This window comes from Coturnix japonica, chromosome 32 (genome assembly GCF_054131305.1).
Source record: "Coturnix japonica strain WE chromosome 32, WE-NBRP24, whole genome shotgun sequence".
NCBI classification, from domain to species: domain Eukaryota; kingdom Metazoa; phylum Chordata; class Aves; order Galliformes; family Phasianidae; genus Coturnix; species Coturnix japonica.
In genome coordinates this window covers 3,044,015-3,062,022 of record NC_140694.1, presented here as the reverse complement: position 1 = coordinate 3,062,022, position 18,008 = coordinate 3,044,015, and the positions used below count along the sequence as shown (strand labels likewise).

The 18,008-nt window shown below is 39.1% G+C and overlaps 1 protein-coding gene across 2 annotated transcripts in view; it reads right to left on the bottom strand.

Moving 5' to 3' along the window:
* The window catches only part of LOC146755473 (receptor-type tyrosine-protein phosphatase T-like), a 176,435-nt gene that overhangs the window by 82,154 nt on the left and 76,273 nt on the right, over nt 1–18,008 (bottom strand). For both annotated transcript variants that reach the window (XM_085525444.1, XM_085525445.1), the window contains one exon: nt 15,240–15,365. In XM_085525444.1, coding sequence (XP_085381570.1) covers nt 15,240–15,365 — 126 coding nt within the window. The remainder of the gene's footprint in view (nt 1–15,239; nt 15,366–18,008) is intronic.

Sequence of the window (18,008 nt, the reverse complement as noted above, 5' to 3'; positions counted from 1 at the left end):
AAAGGAGGCTTTTTGCTTTCTCACTGAATTATTCCTATCCCATTACACTACACACTTGTCGTTCAGACCTGCTGTTTATGGGATCTGCCATGCAACAATGTATGGTGATTTTCATTTGTTTCAGACTGCAAAGTACTGCAGGATGATTTCAAGATCAGCACAAACACAGAACCGTATTGTTCTTACAGCAGTGAGAAAGATAGGCCTGGCCCATGGTTATGGGGCAGCTTCATATGGCATTTCACTACTTTTGTCTGCACTTTTACATTAGTTTTAATTAGAAAAAAACTATTTCAGGATGGGGGGAAAAAAAGGATACAGTCACATAGCAAAAACCTGTGAATATGGTTTTACTATAGAAGTTACTGATTTGCAGTACGAGGTACTTATTTATTTATCCAGAGGTTTCGGTTGCACTTTATTAAACACTCAGGAACTGAGTTACTGATGGCAGCAGAAGGATCTCTGCCTCTGTGGATCTAGATCTGCCAATTCACAAAGGGTCACAAAATCAACACCTTTCCCATTTGCGTATTAAACTCTGAAATGCCTGAAGAAACGCATATGTCAGACATTTGTCTGAGCCTTCATTTCCATCATTCAATCTACGTTCAATATGTTTTCCTACAGAACTCAACAGAACCACATAAATCTCATTATATTGATTAATGTGCTATCCACACACTGCTGGCAAAGAAATACCAGAGCATAGAGAAGGAAAAATGCAGAAAATACTGCCCTAGATCAGCCCCCGCTCACACAGTGCAAATACAGTCATGTAGCTGCATCTGCCTTCCAACTCCCAGCTGAAGCACACAGGGCTATGGAGGGGAAAGACCTTTAAGAAGCAACAGCAGCAACATGGGGACAACATACAGAACCTGCATCAGTCTGCAGTCTTTGTTTAACTGATGCTAACCGCAGCTCTCAAGAATTTCCCAGAGCCAAAACCAGGAGAGCAAAGAATTTGCCAGGGCTCCGTTCCACCACATCTGGAAGGAGATTTTTGCTCCTGGCTACATTCTGTTCTGCCAAAATCTTGCTTAGGGTCTTCTGAGCACACTTTAAGGGTTACAGGGTAAGTATTTGCACTTCCCACAGAAGACAGGAGGCAAATCCAACTCCCCACAAAGGGAAAAGAACAAATTTACAACTAAACAATTACTTGTGGTATATTTATCCTAATCTCTCAACACACAAATGTTTTCAGTGACTGGAGGCAGATTGTTTCGCTTATAAGAGATACAAACTGTCAGGAAACAGCAAAAGGCAATTAGTAAATCACTATCGCTTTGGTAATCACTGATGAAATTTCCATGTTTTTTTTTCTAATTCTCTGTTGCTCATTCCCACAAACAAGCACGACATCACCTTGAAAATAAATGCAATTAATTATCTTAGCTGAAGCTTTTAAAACAGAATGGCTCCTAATCTACATTCCTTGGCAGCAATTCAGTAAGGCTGCACTACTGCAATGTTGACTGACTACTGTTGTGGTTGTACCACCATCCCCCTGTTTTCATTCTAACTTTTAAAGACTCATTTACAGAGTTTTTACAGTCCAGTGCTTTGAACTATTAAGTGTCCTGAAGTTGTGGTGAAAAGACTATGGAAAACATGGCTTACTCTGCAATGAAGCATTTTGATTCTGCACTAAAACATCCAATCGCTGTTAGCCCTACATGTCCAGCTACTCAAAAGTGAGCTGAATTCTCCTATGCACTTGAGCTAATTAGCCAGTGTGCCTACCCACACTTACGCATTCTTTTCTTAGCACTTCTTGTGTTGGGATTACATCATTTCTGTTTAAGGATTTGGGGATTTCGCAGTATAACAGCAGCCACCACACTACTGATTTACTGCCTTAACAATAGAAACAAAAGTAAACAAACATAGCAGAAATGACCACACTGCCCAGGGTAACAGTTTTCATAGCAAACTTTCAGTTAGACATCCAAAGGCAAGAAAGATGACATCTGTGTATTTTTGATAACGGAATTGGTTGGCAAAATAAGTATTATAATTTATGACGATGTAAATAGGGAGGAAAAATGTAGACTGGTGGTTGGATCTCAAGCTGCAGCACGATGTGATAGCAGACAAAAATCATTTAGTTGCAAATTGGGTACATGTTCTACAAGCCCTGTAATCATTCTACAGCGGGATGACACTCCTATCATAGATGCACAAGAAAGCTCAGCTGTGGTCCAGCTGTGCCTTGTGAGCAAGGTACAAAAGAAAAGGGTGACATCTCTTAAATCAAGCAAATAAGCAACTACATAGGCAACACAGTTCCAGAAGTAAGCGTAGGTTAAGTGAATGAAAAAGCATAGCTGATGCCCTATAAATATCTACTATGTAAAGTATTGAGTAGGCTCTAAAGTTGATATGCTTTTATCATTTTCTCAAGTTAAGCAGTAGTATGTGAGTACATGCATAAAAGACACTGCATTCATGCCTGTGGAAATAATTTGTCATAGCCAGATGAATTCTGGATGGGCTGTCATACTGTACGTATATGGCACCAAGAGATGTTTCTTAGATTTCCTATCTGAGCTTAAGGCAGCTTTAAATATATTTAACATAAAGGAAATTATTTATTGCTTTTACTTTGGGAATAACGAAAAAGTATTCAAGAAGTGCAGGTAGGAGGATTAAATCTGATATCTGAGATTCTGAGGAAAAAAATAAAGCTTTAAGTGTGACCAAGGAAGCCCAACATTGATCATATTCTTTTAACTGAAGTAATATGGGAGAATCATTAGGTTAATTTCAACATGAGGAAAGAGTTGATTTCTGATAACAATGTTAGTAGCTTCTTTCTCCCCCATAAAGAAGTAGCTTGAATAGAGTCCTTGTGAAGGAACTGATGCAATGCTTTATTTTTACTATGGGAGGTATGACCTCTGTTTCAAAGGGAGGCTGTTGGTGAGTTTTTATCAGTACTTATCCGAAAAGGGGAAACAAAGCTAAAGAGGGAGCTGAATAGAATACGAAAGCCTAAAGAATTCTTTAGCAATAGTACAGGGAAGGCTCTCCCAGAACTGTACTTAGATCCAAACAACAGTTTGTAACCAGTTCACACAGCAATGATATAATGATTTTAGCTAAATGTTTTCATCTCTTTCTTTATGGGTATGAAACAGAAGTTAAAACCTGCAGACTTTGCTATTTCAAGTTCAGCAATAGGACAGGCTAGAGGTGAAGCCATAGGCAGAACCTACACTTGTCAAGACCTCACATGAGATGAGAAAGGTAACGACTTGATTTAGACCGCACACGTGAAATAACATCTTAAAGATGATGTAAGGGGAAAAAAACAAACAAGGCTACAGTGAAACAGGTAAAGTTCACAATTTCATAGAGTAATAAACTCCCCAAATGGGGATACAGCTTTAATGTACTGTACACTATGATACTCCCTGACATTATCTCACAAACTATTGCTTCTCATCTTATGTCTTATTTAAGCTGCTATACACAGCAAGCAGTATGAGCTCCCAAGTGCTATAACCCTAACTCCTCTGCTGGCACAAGCATGGACTTCTATACATTTAAGTTATAGGAATTATCTCCTATATTCCAAGCCTTGGTTTGCTCTGTCTTTTGGAATAAAGTCATGTCTTTGTCAACTGCATGGACCGTTACTGCATGGAGGAAGATAAAAGAATACAGGAACATCTCTGTGTCTTATTACATACAAAGATTCAACAGCCAGTACTGATAAACTTATTCCACCCTGACAAACATCAGATTACAAAAAAGAACAAATCCACCTTGGGGAAGATTAGTTGAAGAACTCTGAGGCCCTGAATTGTAGAGGCCTTGGTTTTTCAGGGGGTTTGTCACAGTGCAGAAAGAAATTTAGTATTGCTATTGATACTCAGAGATGCTTTCCTACCTCATGTAAAATGTTTAAATATTTGCGAAGAAAAGGGTTTCTCTTTAGATGCAAGATTGGCATGTACACTTTTCTAACAAATGAACAGCTTGAATGGAAAAGATTAAAGTGCTAAAATATGCTTAAAGTTCTAGAAAGAGATGAAATAGATATACTCCATAAATCAGGCCAAATATATATCTTCATAGTCCACACTGCCAACACACTAAAGCATCAGGGACAGAGGAAGCCCTATGTGTAACAGCACTCACTTGTTTTACAGAGTTACAGCTCATTCCAACTGCTTTGTTGGTTTGGAGTGGCACGCTAATTAATACAATCAGAAGAGAAAGTTTCAGAAATCTCCCAACAGCGCACATTAGCATATACTGCCGAGAGACTTGATAGAGTTCAAAGCTTATCTTGTAGCCTACATGCTCCATGTTTGCTCAGAGCAGCAGCTGGCCAAGTGATCTCCCTCCTTCTCAAAGAGCAAAATTAAATTAGATTAGATCATCTATTCTCCCTTGTAGAATTAAGATCGTGCCATGAAAACAAGCAAATTAGCTTTTAAAACCCTGTTTCTCACTTAAAGGGTAAAAGGCTGAGGGATGATTTCTGTACCAATTCAGCCAAGCTGCAACAGAATGCACATACCTTTTTTTCTAGGCAGCCTACAAGAATCAAGTGTGGCCCACTGGACTTGAGGCTGTGAGTAACAGGGAAGCCTGAGGTCAATGAAGAAGGAATCGAGGGAAAAACAGAAACAGTCACAAGGTTTTGAGATAGATGCACAGAAATGGTGTATTTCCTGGGATGGGCTGAAGGACCACAGAGTTCTGAGAGCTGCTTTGTTTGCTGCCATGTAAAAACACTCCAGACAACAAGAAAACTTGGTTCCTAGACAAATTATGACAAAGAACATTTTAGGAAAAGAAACGCTCACAGTATAAAGAATAGAAGGAAAAATGTAAGGGATAAGACTCTAAGGACCTAAAAGTTATCTTGAAGAACAAACGTTTGTGGATGATGAGTGGGATGGAGGATGAACACTTTGAATTCAGATACTGCAGTGATGCTAGATGCCACATTAGAAAAGGCTCAACAGCGAATGAAGTTCAAAAGGGGCCATACAAATAAGACCCTACATTTAAAGGCTAGTTGCTCGCATTGCATCACTGCACACCAAGCTGTGAGGTCAGTTGGCACAGATGCGGTTAAACAAGCTTATAAAAATGTGTTCCCATTAAATTACCATGTTGCAGCAATTAGACACACTCCAGAAGATTGTCCTATGCAATCTGTTCTAGATGAACAGCTAATGAGAACTAAGCTAAAATACGATCTGGTTATGATTCCTCTTTTTAATATTCCCTCTATTACTAAACAGCTTAAACCTATAAAATGGAAAGGGTGAAAGATATTTGTCTGCTATGGTCAGATGGAGTAATCAGACTGGCCATGAGAGCACGTAATGAAGGCTGTGGTGCATCTTCACTCAATCAGCCTACGCTGCATCAAGTATAACAAGAACTTAATTTAAGTTATTGTAGCTTGATCAGTTTGGCTCAGGGTGAGCAAGAAGGCAACCTCAGCTGTACTGCCCAGATTCCCCACAGCTCAACCTTCACCACTGTAATTGTACAGATTAAAAGAAGATCTGTTCTGAAAAATCTTCAAATTAATCAGGTCTGTTATTTCAGGATATTGAGGAGTGCCGGCCACTCACTGCCCCTCTGTTTGTGCTTTCAGCATGTTTCTGCCCACTGCCTCTGTTGTGTGCACAGAGGCACAGCCATGAGACTGGACCAAGACATCAGCTGAAACTGCATCCTGGCTCAGCCAACATCCATACGCTGCAGTAGGTGGCATTTTCAAGGATCAAAGGGATACAGTCAGATCTTTAATGTGAAGAATAGCCTTATTTCAGGTGAACTAAGAAGGCTTTTAGACACCTGAGCCATGTCTTTCATTTCCTATTCTGCTTTCCCTAAAACACCCTTAAGATCAACTCTGCCATTTCCTTCATATTAACTCTCATGTTTGCACTGTAAGTAAGACTGAAGGGGAAGACCAGGAGAAAAAAAAATCTGTTTCCACAATTAGAAATATAAACCCCTAATAGTGATAGTAAGAGTCTTTGTTCTGTTTGTACAAGGCTGACTCTTAGTACTAAGTATAAGTACTGCAAATAAGGGCTTGACACCTCTCTATTTGTGAGCTGTACTGAAGACATTATGCTAAAAGTCAACCATTTCTCAAGGTAAATGAGAGCTCCAAAGGGCTGTGTCACAGCCTGAAATGTCTCAACTCCCTGTGAATTCCCTGTGACTTGACTGGTACCATTTTACTGCAGCTGTTCATTCAATTCAGAGTTCACATCGTGAAACACGACAGTGAGAAAAGGAACTGATGAGAATTCACTGAGTGCAGCTTTTCATTTGAAAAGATCCTCAAACATATAAAATTGCTTTATTTTGCTTAATTTTCCACATTTAAAAGCATAAATTGCATTTATTTTTCTAGTCCATACTGAAAACAAGCGATAATTTGTAGTATTACAACTTTCATCTCAAAGGAATACAACTGCAACAGTTCCCACTCCTTCTGAAAGAGGTGAATGCTATAGAAGGCATTGGATTGCCTAATGCAAGGGATGCATACATTATTTTTTCTCATGAGAATATGCGAAAGCTGTTGCTATCAGCTTCTTTTTGTACACACACAAATGACTTTCAGGAAAACAGACCTTTCTTTTTTTTTTCCTTTTATGTGCTGAATTACATGCACTAAAGATTTACTATTGGAAATGGGAAATGCTGGTATTTCCTAAGAACAAAAAATGACTTAGGGCTCTTAGTAGTCACAGTTCTCAGCAGGATCACTTAACTGAGGTTATTACAATTCAATCCAAACAACCTGCATCCTTTTAAGGACTGAAGTATTTAAAAGCCTAGACTATGTACTCTGCCTATTATGAAATCTCATCTCATTTATTTTGAGGTTGGTGGAAAGGCTTTCACTTATTTCACTACACAACAAATTAGGCCTATGGTAAAGTTAAATAATTAATGACACTGGAATCTTAGATACCGCAATACAGCTTTGTGCTCTGATGCTGAGTCTGGTTTTGTGAGAGAAGTAATAGTAATAATAAAAGTAGAAAGATGAGCTTACTGGGAAGAAATAAAACAGGAAAAGTACTGCATTAGTCAGACAATCATTACAACATACAGTACCCTTCAGTGACTGTATCCAGTATCCACTAAATTCAAAGGACTTCAGGAAAATTCCACTGACTTGGTGTTAAGCAGCTGCGAGGAGCTGAACACCCATAGAGAACTGCCCAAGACTCTGCTATAAAAGCAGATGATGGACTGGACCTTGACTAAACCTTTTGCCTTTCCTGTATTCCATTCAGTCTCTGCTCTGAATGCCTCCAAGGTTTTCCTCTGTTGCTTTCTGATCACTTCTGAGATGTAATTTTGCCTACTGTTTCCTCAGCATTTCCTTTCATAAATCCTTATCTTTCAACGTTCGCTCCTCATTCACAATCTTATCCAAAGATATCTTATTCATATCTAATCTATCTTGACTTTGGCCATCTGTCCATACAGACTGCTCAGGTCATTCTTCTCTCAGACTTATTCCTTTTTGGGTCTACCTTCTCTAGATGACCTTAGTCATTGTTTTTCCTCTGTTCCTTAGTAGCCACTACTTTCACATTTATCAGTTTTACTATACTAGCTTCACCAGAAAGACCTTCTCCGAGCCTCTTCCTACTCACACATCTTGCTCGTCTTCCTATAGCGCACTTCTTTTCTTGCTCCAAACCTTCTAACAAGTGGAGTATAAAACTATCAATCTTCCCTTTGTTATAGGAAGCTATAGAATTAACTACTTAAAACAAAAGATCTTAGTCACAGGATAAGTAAACTCGTTTTCTACGCTAGCCTTATTTTAACACAACTATATTAACTTCTGTGGCATTTAAACTAGATCGTATTTATCCACTTGGAAGAAACCTAACATGAAAAGAAACATTTCTTTCCAACTCTCTAACATTTTCAAGTTTTAAATTAGAAACGTTTTTCCATTACTTTGGTTATACAGCGCCTTAACTTGGCTCTCAAACAACTACCCCATGGCACGTGGACAGCACGCCCTCATAGTCTGCATTGTTCCTAATCTAAGATGCTGAAAAACATCAGTTCCTGACAGAGCCAACAGGTTCTGAGAAAAATGAATATGCCTGGAACTATGGAAGATAAACATGTATAACAATGGATTTCTTGTCCTTCCTCCTAGCATGATGCTGAACGATGTTATGGCATTGCTTTTTAAGTGTCATGGTCTCTCTAATGGTGATAATGGAAAGGTCCTGGCACTCACAAACAGTCCCACTTCTGACTTTTTCCACTGAAAAGGATCAGAAATAGACTCACAACAGTTCAAACGTACCATTTAACACATCAAGTTGCAGTAACTACATGCATTCCCTACATGTTTCCTTCACGGTCATTAAAAGGCCTTCCTAGAAGTCATTCTTTCCACCCTCTTTGATTTATCTTGATATGTGCATGTTCAGAGCAAACTACGCTCCCTTGCTAAGCAAGATGACAGTACCAAAGTGCCAACTACATGGAAGCTTCTTCTGACCTCTCACAACGACGCATAAGGAAAGATTCTATTTCACAATGGACTGACAAAACATTAATAACCGGGATGTAGCTTCCTTCAGAAGCGAGCCTCTGGAGAGCTAAGAGTTCTTAATTAAATCAACTTCTCCTGCATATAACATCACAGAGTAGTTGGCTGACTTATGCTTATTATTTTTCAGCGCAAGATTGTTAATTTACAAGTCTGTAATTTCACACGTACTTTAATTCATTACTATTTATGGTCCACCCAAAATCAGTAGGTCTAACCACAGAAGAAATCTACTTGGTGTTAGAATACAGGAACACCAGATAGAAATCTAATATTTGGTACGAATCACCCTCAAGACTAATTGCTTAGATTTGCCTTCCTGAAAGCAATTGTGTGCAACAGAAGTAATTGCTCATGGTCTTCACTGCTAGTTTCCCTTGGCTGAAAAGCAAATTATATAGTAATGCAGGTATGATTTACTTACAGATAACCTAGACCAGAGAAAATAAAAAAAATATGGATGACAATATATTCCTCTGAGGGAAAGCTAAATACTAACACTGGGCTGCAAGCGGCTATTAAAGAATCAGCTGCAGTAATAGCTTCTGGGGAGACCCGATAGATAGCATAAGTGTGAGCAATTTAAAAGGTGCAGTTCAAAGTAAGTTCCCTCTAGTTGTTTACAATGTTCTGTCCATCACAAAGCTGTATGGATAAACAGCTGTATGGATGAAAATCATTCATTTTCCCAATTCTAAGCATTCTTAGGTACACTTACCTAAAATAAAATCAGGGGAAAGATGTAAATCATCCCCCCAGACTCAAGTCAGTTTAAGTTAGTGATGAAAATTCAGAAGAATTATTTACAATTGTTACTATAAAAGCCAACCCCAAAATACAGACACTAAGTGAGATGGTAAAGAGCAGAATTAAAATGCACTGTGAAAAGTCTCCACAGATCCCTTTTTGCTCAGACCTTAAAAGCTGAGAAATTACTTTGAGTTCAGTCCCCAGTCCCCAGGCTAATCTATTTACTCCTATGGAAGTCAGAGAGTGGGAACAAACATATTTCACTCATTCTTAGTAATTTTCCCCCACAAAAAATACTTTTTGGAGAAACAATACATAGACAGCTGAGCCAATTTTCCTTCTCCCCTCTCAGACAAAATTGGATCATGATTCATCATAGACACAATTGGGTTTTAATTTATTCCTTTAACAAGTTTGTTTATTTTCTTGTAAGCAAGTATTAATCCACTCTGACACAGGAAAATGTTAATTCTACTGCACTGCCTTTCAAACTTAAAAAAGCTGAGTCTAACTCACGTTGGTGTTTACTCTAGCCTTGAAGAAATAAAACTAGAAATGCCTGATGTGTGTACAGAGGTCCTCTGTTCTTTGGGTAGGCTAACACTGACTGCACATCACTCCTCTCTGAATGAAACTGAACAATCCTGTCAGTCTTCTGTGTAGGCATAGATGGAAAGTTTATCATCTTCCCCAAAGAAAGCTGTTCCACAATTATTCATTCACACTAACTTCACAGTGCCACTCGCTGCAAAGAAGAAGGTGACACAGGAAAGCATTTGGCCTATTAGAGAAACATAAAACTTCACTCAGTTCAGTGGAGTCCAAGTAGAATTTAGCCATCTGGTATTCAGATATACATCATGCCTATGATGTTCACTTGCTAAATGGTTATTTCATGAAGCAATGCTAATGATGATAACCCTTCTGTTCTTTCAGTGAGAAGCTTAGTGAGCCCTCCAGCTACTGGAACAAAAGTACACGCCCAATTAGATGAGAGAAGAGTCCCCATCCCTTATCTCTGCTGCAAGAGAAAAGAAAAAATCCACTACAAGTTCAAGAGAAGCAATGCAATTCAAACACCAAGCACCTCTCAAGTTAGGTTCATTTCATTGTGTCATGCAATACCAACTCACATACGGAAGTTCACAGGACATGTTTGTGTCTTAACCTTACCATTATCTCAAAACATCTACAATTATAAGGTGTCAGCACAGAACCCTTCTCCATATTCATGTGAAGACTATAGGACAAATGCTGACTGCCATCTCTGAAGAGTGAACCTCTTATTTCAATGTTGCACTTGCCATTAGGGTTTAAACCAATAGGGCAGCTTGCAGTCTCTTGGTACTACCATACTCTGTCTTCTGAAGCACTGTGAAACAGTTCAAATGCTTTAGCTCAGCTGTAAACAGCAAGAGTGCAAATGCAGTACATGCACACTTCCATATCTGTGGTGCAATGCTACTTAGCAGCTATTTGAGAAGCACAACATAAATACACACAAGAAAACCCACAAAATTATGTACTCGTGGCATTTTCCACAAACATTTGCAGCTTCCAAACTGTCGGTTACACATTTCAAGTGAGTTCAACCCTTAGATAACAATGCATCCATTTCTAGCATGAAAATACTGCTGGCTGATAATGGGTCTTGTTGATTTTTGTGGTGTGAGGAAAGGTAAGCTGCCTGCACTCGGTAAGTGACACACTAATGCCACAGTGCTAATTCTGAATGCTCTGATTTCTTCTAACCTTTTAATTCAGCTCTAAGCTCATCTAAATTTGTTTCTTAGATAAACACAATGTCTACTTGATTCAGCCCAAAACAGCAGCGATATTGCTCATCTTTACAGGATAACTATGGATATACACACACACATACATACAAAGTAAACTAGCACTTACACTAAGTGCCAGTTTGTATAAATGAAAGGAAATCAGCAGTTGGGAAGATGAGGCCAGACCTTCAAACTGCTGTGTGCTGATTGCTTTCCACCAAACTTCACACAGCCAAACCAGCAGATTAACAGCCAGCCTAACACTGATGCACAAAGGCACATTGTACCATAGCTTTGCATTCAGAGGACGACTGTATTTAACACAATTAAAGTAATTGCTCCAGTCTAGTCAGCCCAGCAAGGTCTCCATTGGAGTTAATTAGTAAATGCCAGTAAAATACTTTGAACATGCAAATGCTAAATGTTAAATACTTCCATTATTAATATATTCTCACAAATGCTGCAAGGGTAGGCAGGTGCAGGGTTCCTGGAATGCTGCAGTGTCATAACATGCAAAGTAAAGCCAGTGTTTTTCTTAGTTTTAACACAAGAACTTGTTCCATGAACCAAGCTTTTGCCTCTGATATACACAACAGCTCAGGCCTTTTTATCAGCAAGGAAGCATCTTCTGTCATTCAACACAGACTAGACCCCCATGTTCATCTCAAATCATCTAATACATAAGCACATAAAGACTAGTTATTTGCGGGGAAAGAAAGAATAAAAACTGCATCAAGCAAATACAAGGAGCAGGATATAACTACGTACTGTAGTCTAAACTTCTGGAACAGAATTACAGCCACACATCCTGCCAAGACTCTTATACATTGTATCAAACCCCAGCTTGATAAGAGAGCTTTAGGCAAATACCCAAAAAAGATAAGAAGGTAATGACTGAAGGCATTAAATAGAGAGAAGGAAGCAAAACATTCTGAATTAAAAGAGGTTAAAAGCACTGGGTCATACTTAGTCCTGGGAAACAAAGACTTAACCTCACACAGCTACGTCAGAGATAATAAAAGAGAGCAACAACTGATTATTCTTCCTAGTCATAGATAGAGAAAAAAATAATGAGATTAAGCCATAAAAGGGAAAATGGAAGATGAGTACTGAGAACCTTTATAACTCAAAGAGTGGAACAAGTAGCCCAGAGGCTGTAGAATACTCATCACTGAGGAAATTCAAGCTTAAGTAAACACCCATCTGTTATGGAATATTCTGTTATAATCGCTCCTGCTATTGTGCAAGGAGGTGGAAAGAGTTGCACCAAAGTCTGGGGACTAGATACCTACAAATTCATTTATTTCAGGTTGTCTGAAACGTTTATTTGAAACAACAAACATCTGGTTCTTAATCCTCCAATTAACACAGTTTCCAGCCCTAAGGAATTAACCACAGAATTCACGACAAACAGTTTATTTGCTAGCAGTGGTGTAAAACAAATTGCCTACAAACTTTTACATGGCTAATAGAGCAGTTTAATTGTGCTTTTTTTTGTCCCCCTCCTTTGAGGAGCACACTTGGATTTCAAAATAATATAAATAAAAATAGGAAGTCATCCCTGAGCAGAGACCTTTGCAGCAGTGTCTGAGCAGAGAATTACATGGTATAACAGACTCAGGCTCTCATTCATGATACTGACCTCCTCTGAAGAGCACTCTGAGATCTAACGATGAAAAGGACTGTAAAAAGCACTAGATGTTATCATTAGTATTCAGGAGGATGGAATTCTGTGACTTAGTTCAATTCAAAGGGACCAGCTTTCATAAGCTGGTGCTTATGAAAGCCGACATTTTAAACAAGGAAATAGCTCTGAGAGCAACATTAATGTGGGCTGACCAGGATGGGGTGAGGCCACGCTTTTCTGCCAACGTCTCCCAGCAGGTTGCGCTGCAGACTTGTTTAGTATCGTGGAACCAATTTAATGTCTGCTCACTCATGCTTTACCACTTTCACAATACAGTATTTTATGCTGTCTCCAGTCACACAAGAACTGCATAGTGCCTAAAACAGCATCCTGATCAAGAAAACACACATTACTGCTCACAACTCTATGCATTCTTGCACTCCTGTTGCTCCTGCCCATGCTAAAAGAGATTTCCTGCCTCCAGTTGGCCACAGTTGCTTATTCCAACCACTGTTACCACCTTTGACACCCTTGCAAACTCGATGGATTTCCACCCTGCTGCTTTCAGCTGCTGTGGATAAATTAAACAAAATAGAAAGTCAATCACCAAATGTTCTGGTACTCTGGCTTTAAAGATGTCTCTGATTGTAGGAGTGGAACATGCTGTTCATCAGTTTATTTGGCTGGCTTTGCCACTAGATGATTTTTAAGTAATCCTTTATTCTCACAAAACAGACTTTCAAACAAGTAACCAATACAAACAACATATGCATTAAGATTCCATCCAGCAATACAGACTCCCAGTAATAGCGCTAGCATCTCTGCAAGCTTAAGGCAGTTTAATTGACCACCATAATTTACCTCGACGTTAGCATCATTTGGACAGCTTTTGAAACCATATTTTTGTTAGTGGAGAAATGTGTTCTGTACACATTTGCTGTGGTCAACCTTATTTTCCTACCTACTGATTTGACTTTCTGCTCTGCATGACTAGTACTGAGAAAACAATTAGTAAAGCGAAGCACTTTGTCATTGCCCCTCATACCCTTTAAGCTCACTTAAATGGCGTTTCAATATCAGCACACTATAAGTTGTTAGAAGCTTTCCCTCTTCTGTATTTCCATACAATTGAGATATCTGCATTTCTTTATGTTGCTTTTTGTTGTCGTTGTCATTAATTTGCAGTTGCTCTAACACTTTTATGGATCTAACTATTAGTGCTACCTGATAATATGGAACACAGCACTAAGAGAAAGAACCACACACATCTCTATCTACTTCTTAATTGGGAAAATCAATTCTGAAGGCCTTGTTAAGAAACACACTGCACTATTCTGGGGTTTGTTTGCCATCCCAGCCTGTTGATTGCCTATCAATTTCTCCACAGACCCAGCATCTTCAGATGATAAAACACTTTCAGATGGAAGCCAGGAAGATAGATTTTTCCTTCACATCTGGAGTTAGCAAAGTACTGAACTTTTCCAGTACAAGCCCTCCCATTAATTCCTTGCCTTCCAGATGGCATCACAGCTATGTCTGTTCCTATTCCTTCAGATCATTCTGAGATCTGTAAATTCAAATAACTGCCATCTCTCCCTAGTTAGGTCTACCATGAACAGGGACTGTGACACACACAAGAGCTGAAGGTGAGGAGATGTAGAAATAAAACTGCCCTCATTGAGAACACATTCAGAATAATGAAATGCATTCTTACAGACAAGACCAGAGACGTAACTTTCAGAATTAACTTTTGGGATACCAGAGTCTAAACAAATAGTCCTACAAGTCACATGCTATGAAAGATTCAGTTACTAACAGTTTCCAATCTAGGCTGTAATTAAAACAAACAAACAAACAAGTTTTCTTATTGTTTTGTTTCTTTTAATAGCTTTAACACACAGGGATGAACACCAGCCTGCCTCTCCACGGCTACAGCAGGGAACTATTGTTACATCAGCTCTCTGTGCTTCCCTTAACAGGCACCTGGCAATTTCAGGCTTCTTAGCCCAATAATTTACAGTCATATAAATACCACAACAACAACACAAGATGTTAATTCTGCCAAGTAGTTCATGCTTGTCAGAGTGCAATCAATTAACTGGAACAAATACTTTAAGACTGCAGTCAAGTTGGCTGGCCAGTTCTGTTTGCCATTGTGTCAATTGCTTTAGAGCAGGGACTTCAGCTATTTCAACTGCCAAAAAAGCACAAACTATGGTTTTCAGAAAAATATAGCGCCTTCTCCTAAAATATGCTTTTCTTCAGGGTCAACAAAGCATTCTGTGGGATTTATGCCATATACACCAACATATAATGTTAGTTTCCATTAAGAAATAAAACCACTGGAAGTTATCATTATTGTGAACTCTTCAGAGAATACTGAAAAGACAGTGGTGTTATGATGTGCTCACAATATATGTCAGTAATCTGTTCAGGGCTAACAGCTGATCCTCACAGAGTAACACCTCTGCTGCTGCTGAGGCTTCTCACTCACCAGTTGGGACTGCAGGATCCATCGTTGGCTTTTCCCAGGTATTGATCTGCTCCCAGGTAAATCCATTGGTTCCCAAGGCCACGCTATAACCACAATTACTGTAGTGCTCATCAAAGGAACAACCACCTAAAAGCTAGAAAAACACATACATTCCTGCATTAATATTATACATAATCATGACACTAAAATCATTTAATTTCTCACACCTAGGTTTACAGAGGGAGAAATTTGGGGAACAAACAAGTCATGTATAATATATTTCAGAGAGCAGAGAAGGTATCCAGAAAACAGTTTTGAACGTTCAACCTTTTTGTATCCCTTAGAAGTCTTTCTTCTCACATTGCTGCTCTTCTCCTCCATCAGCTCCCTTTATTTCCACCTATTTTCTTAACATTTTCACGGACAATTGCACATAACAAGCACACGCATTTGGGTCCCAGTGCTGGTATTTACAGAAACCTCCAGGTCAGATTTTTTAAAGAAATAAGAGAAAGAAAGAACCCAAATGGCAAAGACAAGCAAAGTATCCCTATACTACAGCAATACACGCTTGATTTCACTTGAGATTCAAATTACACTGGGTTGGGTTGCACTTTGAGAACTTGCATCCTTCCTTGCAACCACCTCTTATGCTTAATAACACAAAGTCCTATGTGACACATGACTACTTCTCCAGGCCTTTCAGAACTGGACCTCACAGTGTAAGCCTTTAATTTCTCTACAATGGGAGAATAACAAGAAGTGGATAGAAACTGGCATTCACACCTTCCAGACTGTTGACTAAGTGATCTTTCCTACTCCGGTTCCTGAAATACTTGAATGTGGTTCACTGCCACCTGGCAGCTGCCTGAACACTTACAAATCAAGATAAATGCATTGACGGTGGGGGAAAAATATATATTTCAACACATGCTCGTGTGTCAGGCAAACTAATTCAATTAGTTTATCCCCATTTAGTACTAGTGGATCATTACTACACTGCTGAACCTCCCCTTCCATTGCCTCAGGTACATTCCTCACATCTCCCCATCTTGGTTTGCCAAACATATTGTAGTACTGGCTCTATTACATGAGGTAATTTGGGTGTTTGGGTTTTGACCTTAATTATGACAACAGTGTCACTGCTCTGCTTTTGTTTTCTCTTACAGAAGCAAGGAGAAATCTCTGGGCAGTTACTCCAAAGTCAGCTGGACATATCTAACACTTCTGGAGCTGCAGGGACTGAGCACTGCTCAGGGCTACACGATCTTGCTGTGCCAGCCAAACTGCCAATTGCTCCTGACACTAATCAGAGTTATATGCACAGAGACGTTCCCGGCTCTTTACCTTCCCACAGGCTGCATTCCCTACACATGCACAACGAATAGCAAGTACACAAGTGATCTCTGGTTTCAATTCAATAACCGTTACCCAGCAGTGGGTCATTTAAGCATTCTTTAGTTTTAACATGTGTTTTTTTTCTCTACGTGTCCCAAGGAAGACCAAACCCATCTCAGTTACATCAAAATTCCTCATACAATCCTTATTCTGCTAAAGGACTTAAAGTGCACTCCAACCACAAATGATTTTCTAAAAATTCATGTCAAAATTCACACAAATTATTCCTATTTAAGCACACGCTTGAAGGATTTGTTGGATAGAGTACCTGACCGTAGTCGGTGTTGTTCAAGTTTAAAGATTAAGCTTGTCGTAACAGAAAAAAATTGTTATGTTGTGTAATTTTAATATAAATAGTTCTGAGTTTAGCAGATTTTATGACCCTTGCAGCCTTGCCTGCTCCAGCAGAGACCTTGCAAATGTATTTCCTACAGCATTTAAAAGTAGTTTTTGCTTTAAATTTACAGTTCTTGTGAGGCTTTCAGAGCTGTCAAAATGAGCAGGACCGCACTTCAGCTGTTTCCCTCAAGTTTTAATTTAATTTAGGTGAAAAAGTTCAAGTTTAAAATATTAAATGTGCTTATTAAAATGTCTGACAGAAAAAACAGGTGCTCTGGATTGTCTGTGAGAAGCATGCAATGCAGCCAAAAATCACCTTCTCCCATAGCGAGCAGGCACAAGAGACAATATCAAATACTCTGCTCTCCATCTCCACGCAGGGCATTCTAGTTTTAATAGATTCACTCTAATAGGAGGACTTCAGACAAACTCCATTTACACAACACCTCTCTAAAGCACGCTACAGTACAGTAAGTGGTGCTGTCTCTCAGCTCTTCCTTTGAAGGAGTTGCAAATAAATACTCTGATCAAGACATGCAATTGTACGAGGACTCGCGTACAGAGAAAATTACGCAGGTGCTGATAGTCTCAGAAGCAAAATGAGACGACAACAAAATACAGGGTAGAAGTCCTTATTTAACAGGGAACCTAATTGCTGATATACAGATACAATTAGCCAAATAGATTGTTTTATGTACACAGAGGCGGGTGAAGTTGGAGGGCAAGCTGAACAAGGATAGTGAGAGCTTCTGGAAATTAATTGGGAGTTTCCACTGATAAGAGACAACACCTTAAGAAGCTTGAAAGTGCCTTGAATGAAATTCAAGGCTAACCCGTGTAGTGAGATTGGATAAGAAAGGATAAACCATGGAGAGCCTTAAAAGCAGCTGCAAACACATCTACATTTCTGAAGAAAGAAAAGTTAGTGAAGGAACCACCAAATGCAAAGTGACAAGGCAATAAACCAGATGGATTAATTTACTGGAAGCAGAATTGGAATTTGGAGAGGTGAATTTGCAGGAAATGAGGACAGGGGGGAAAAAAAGCATTGGA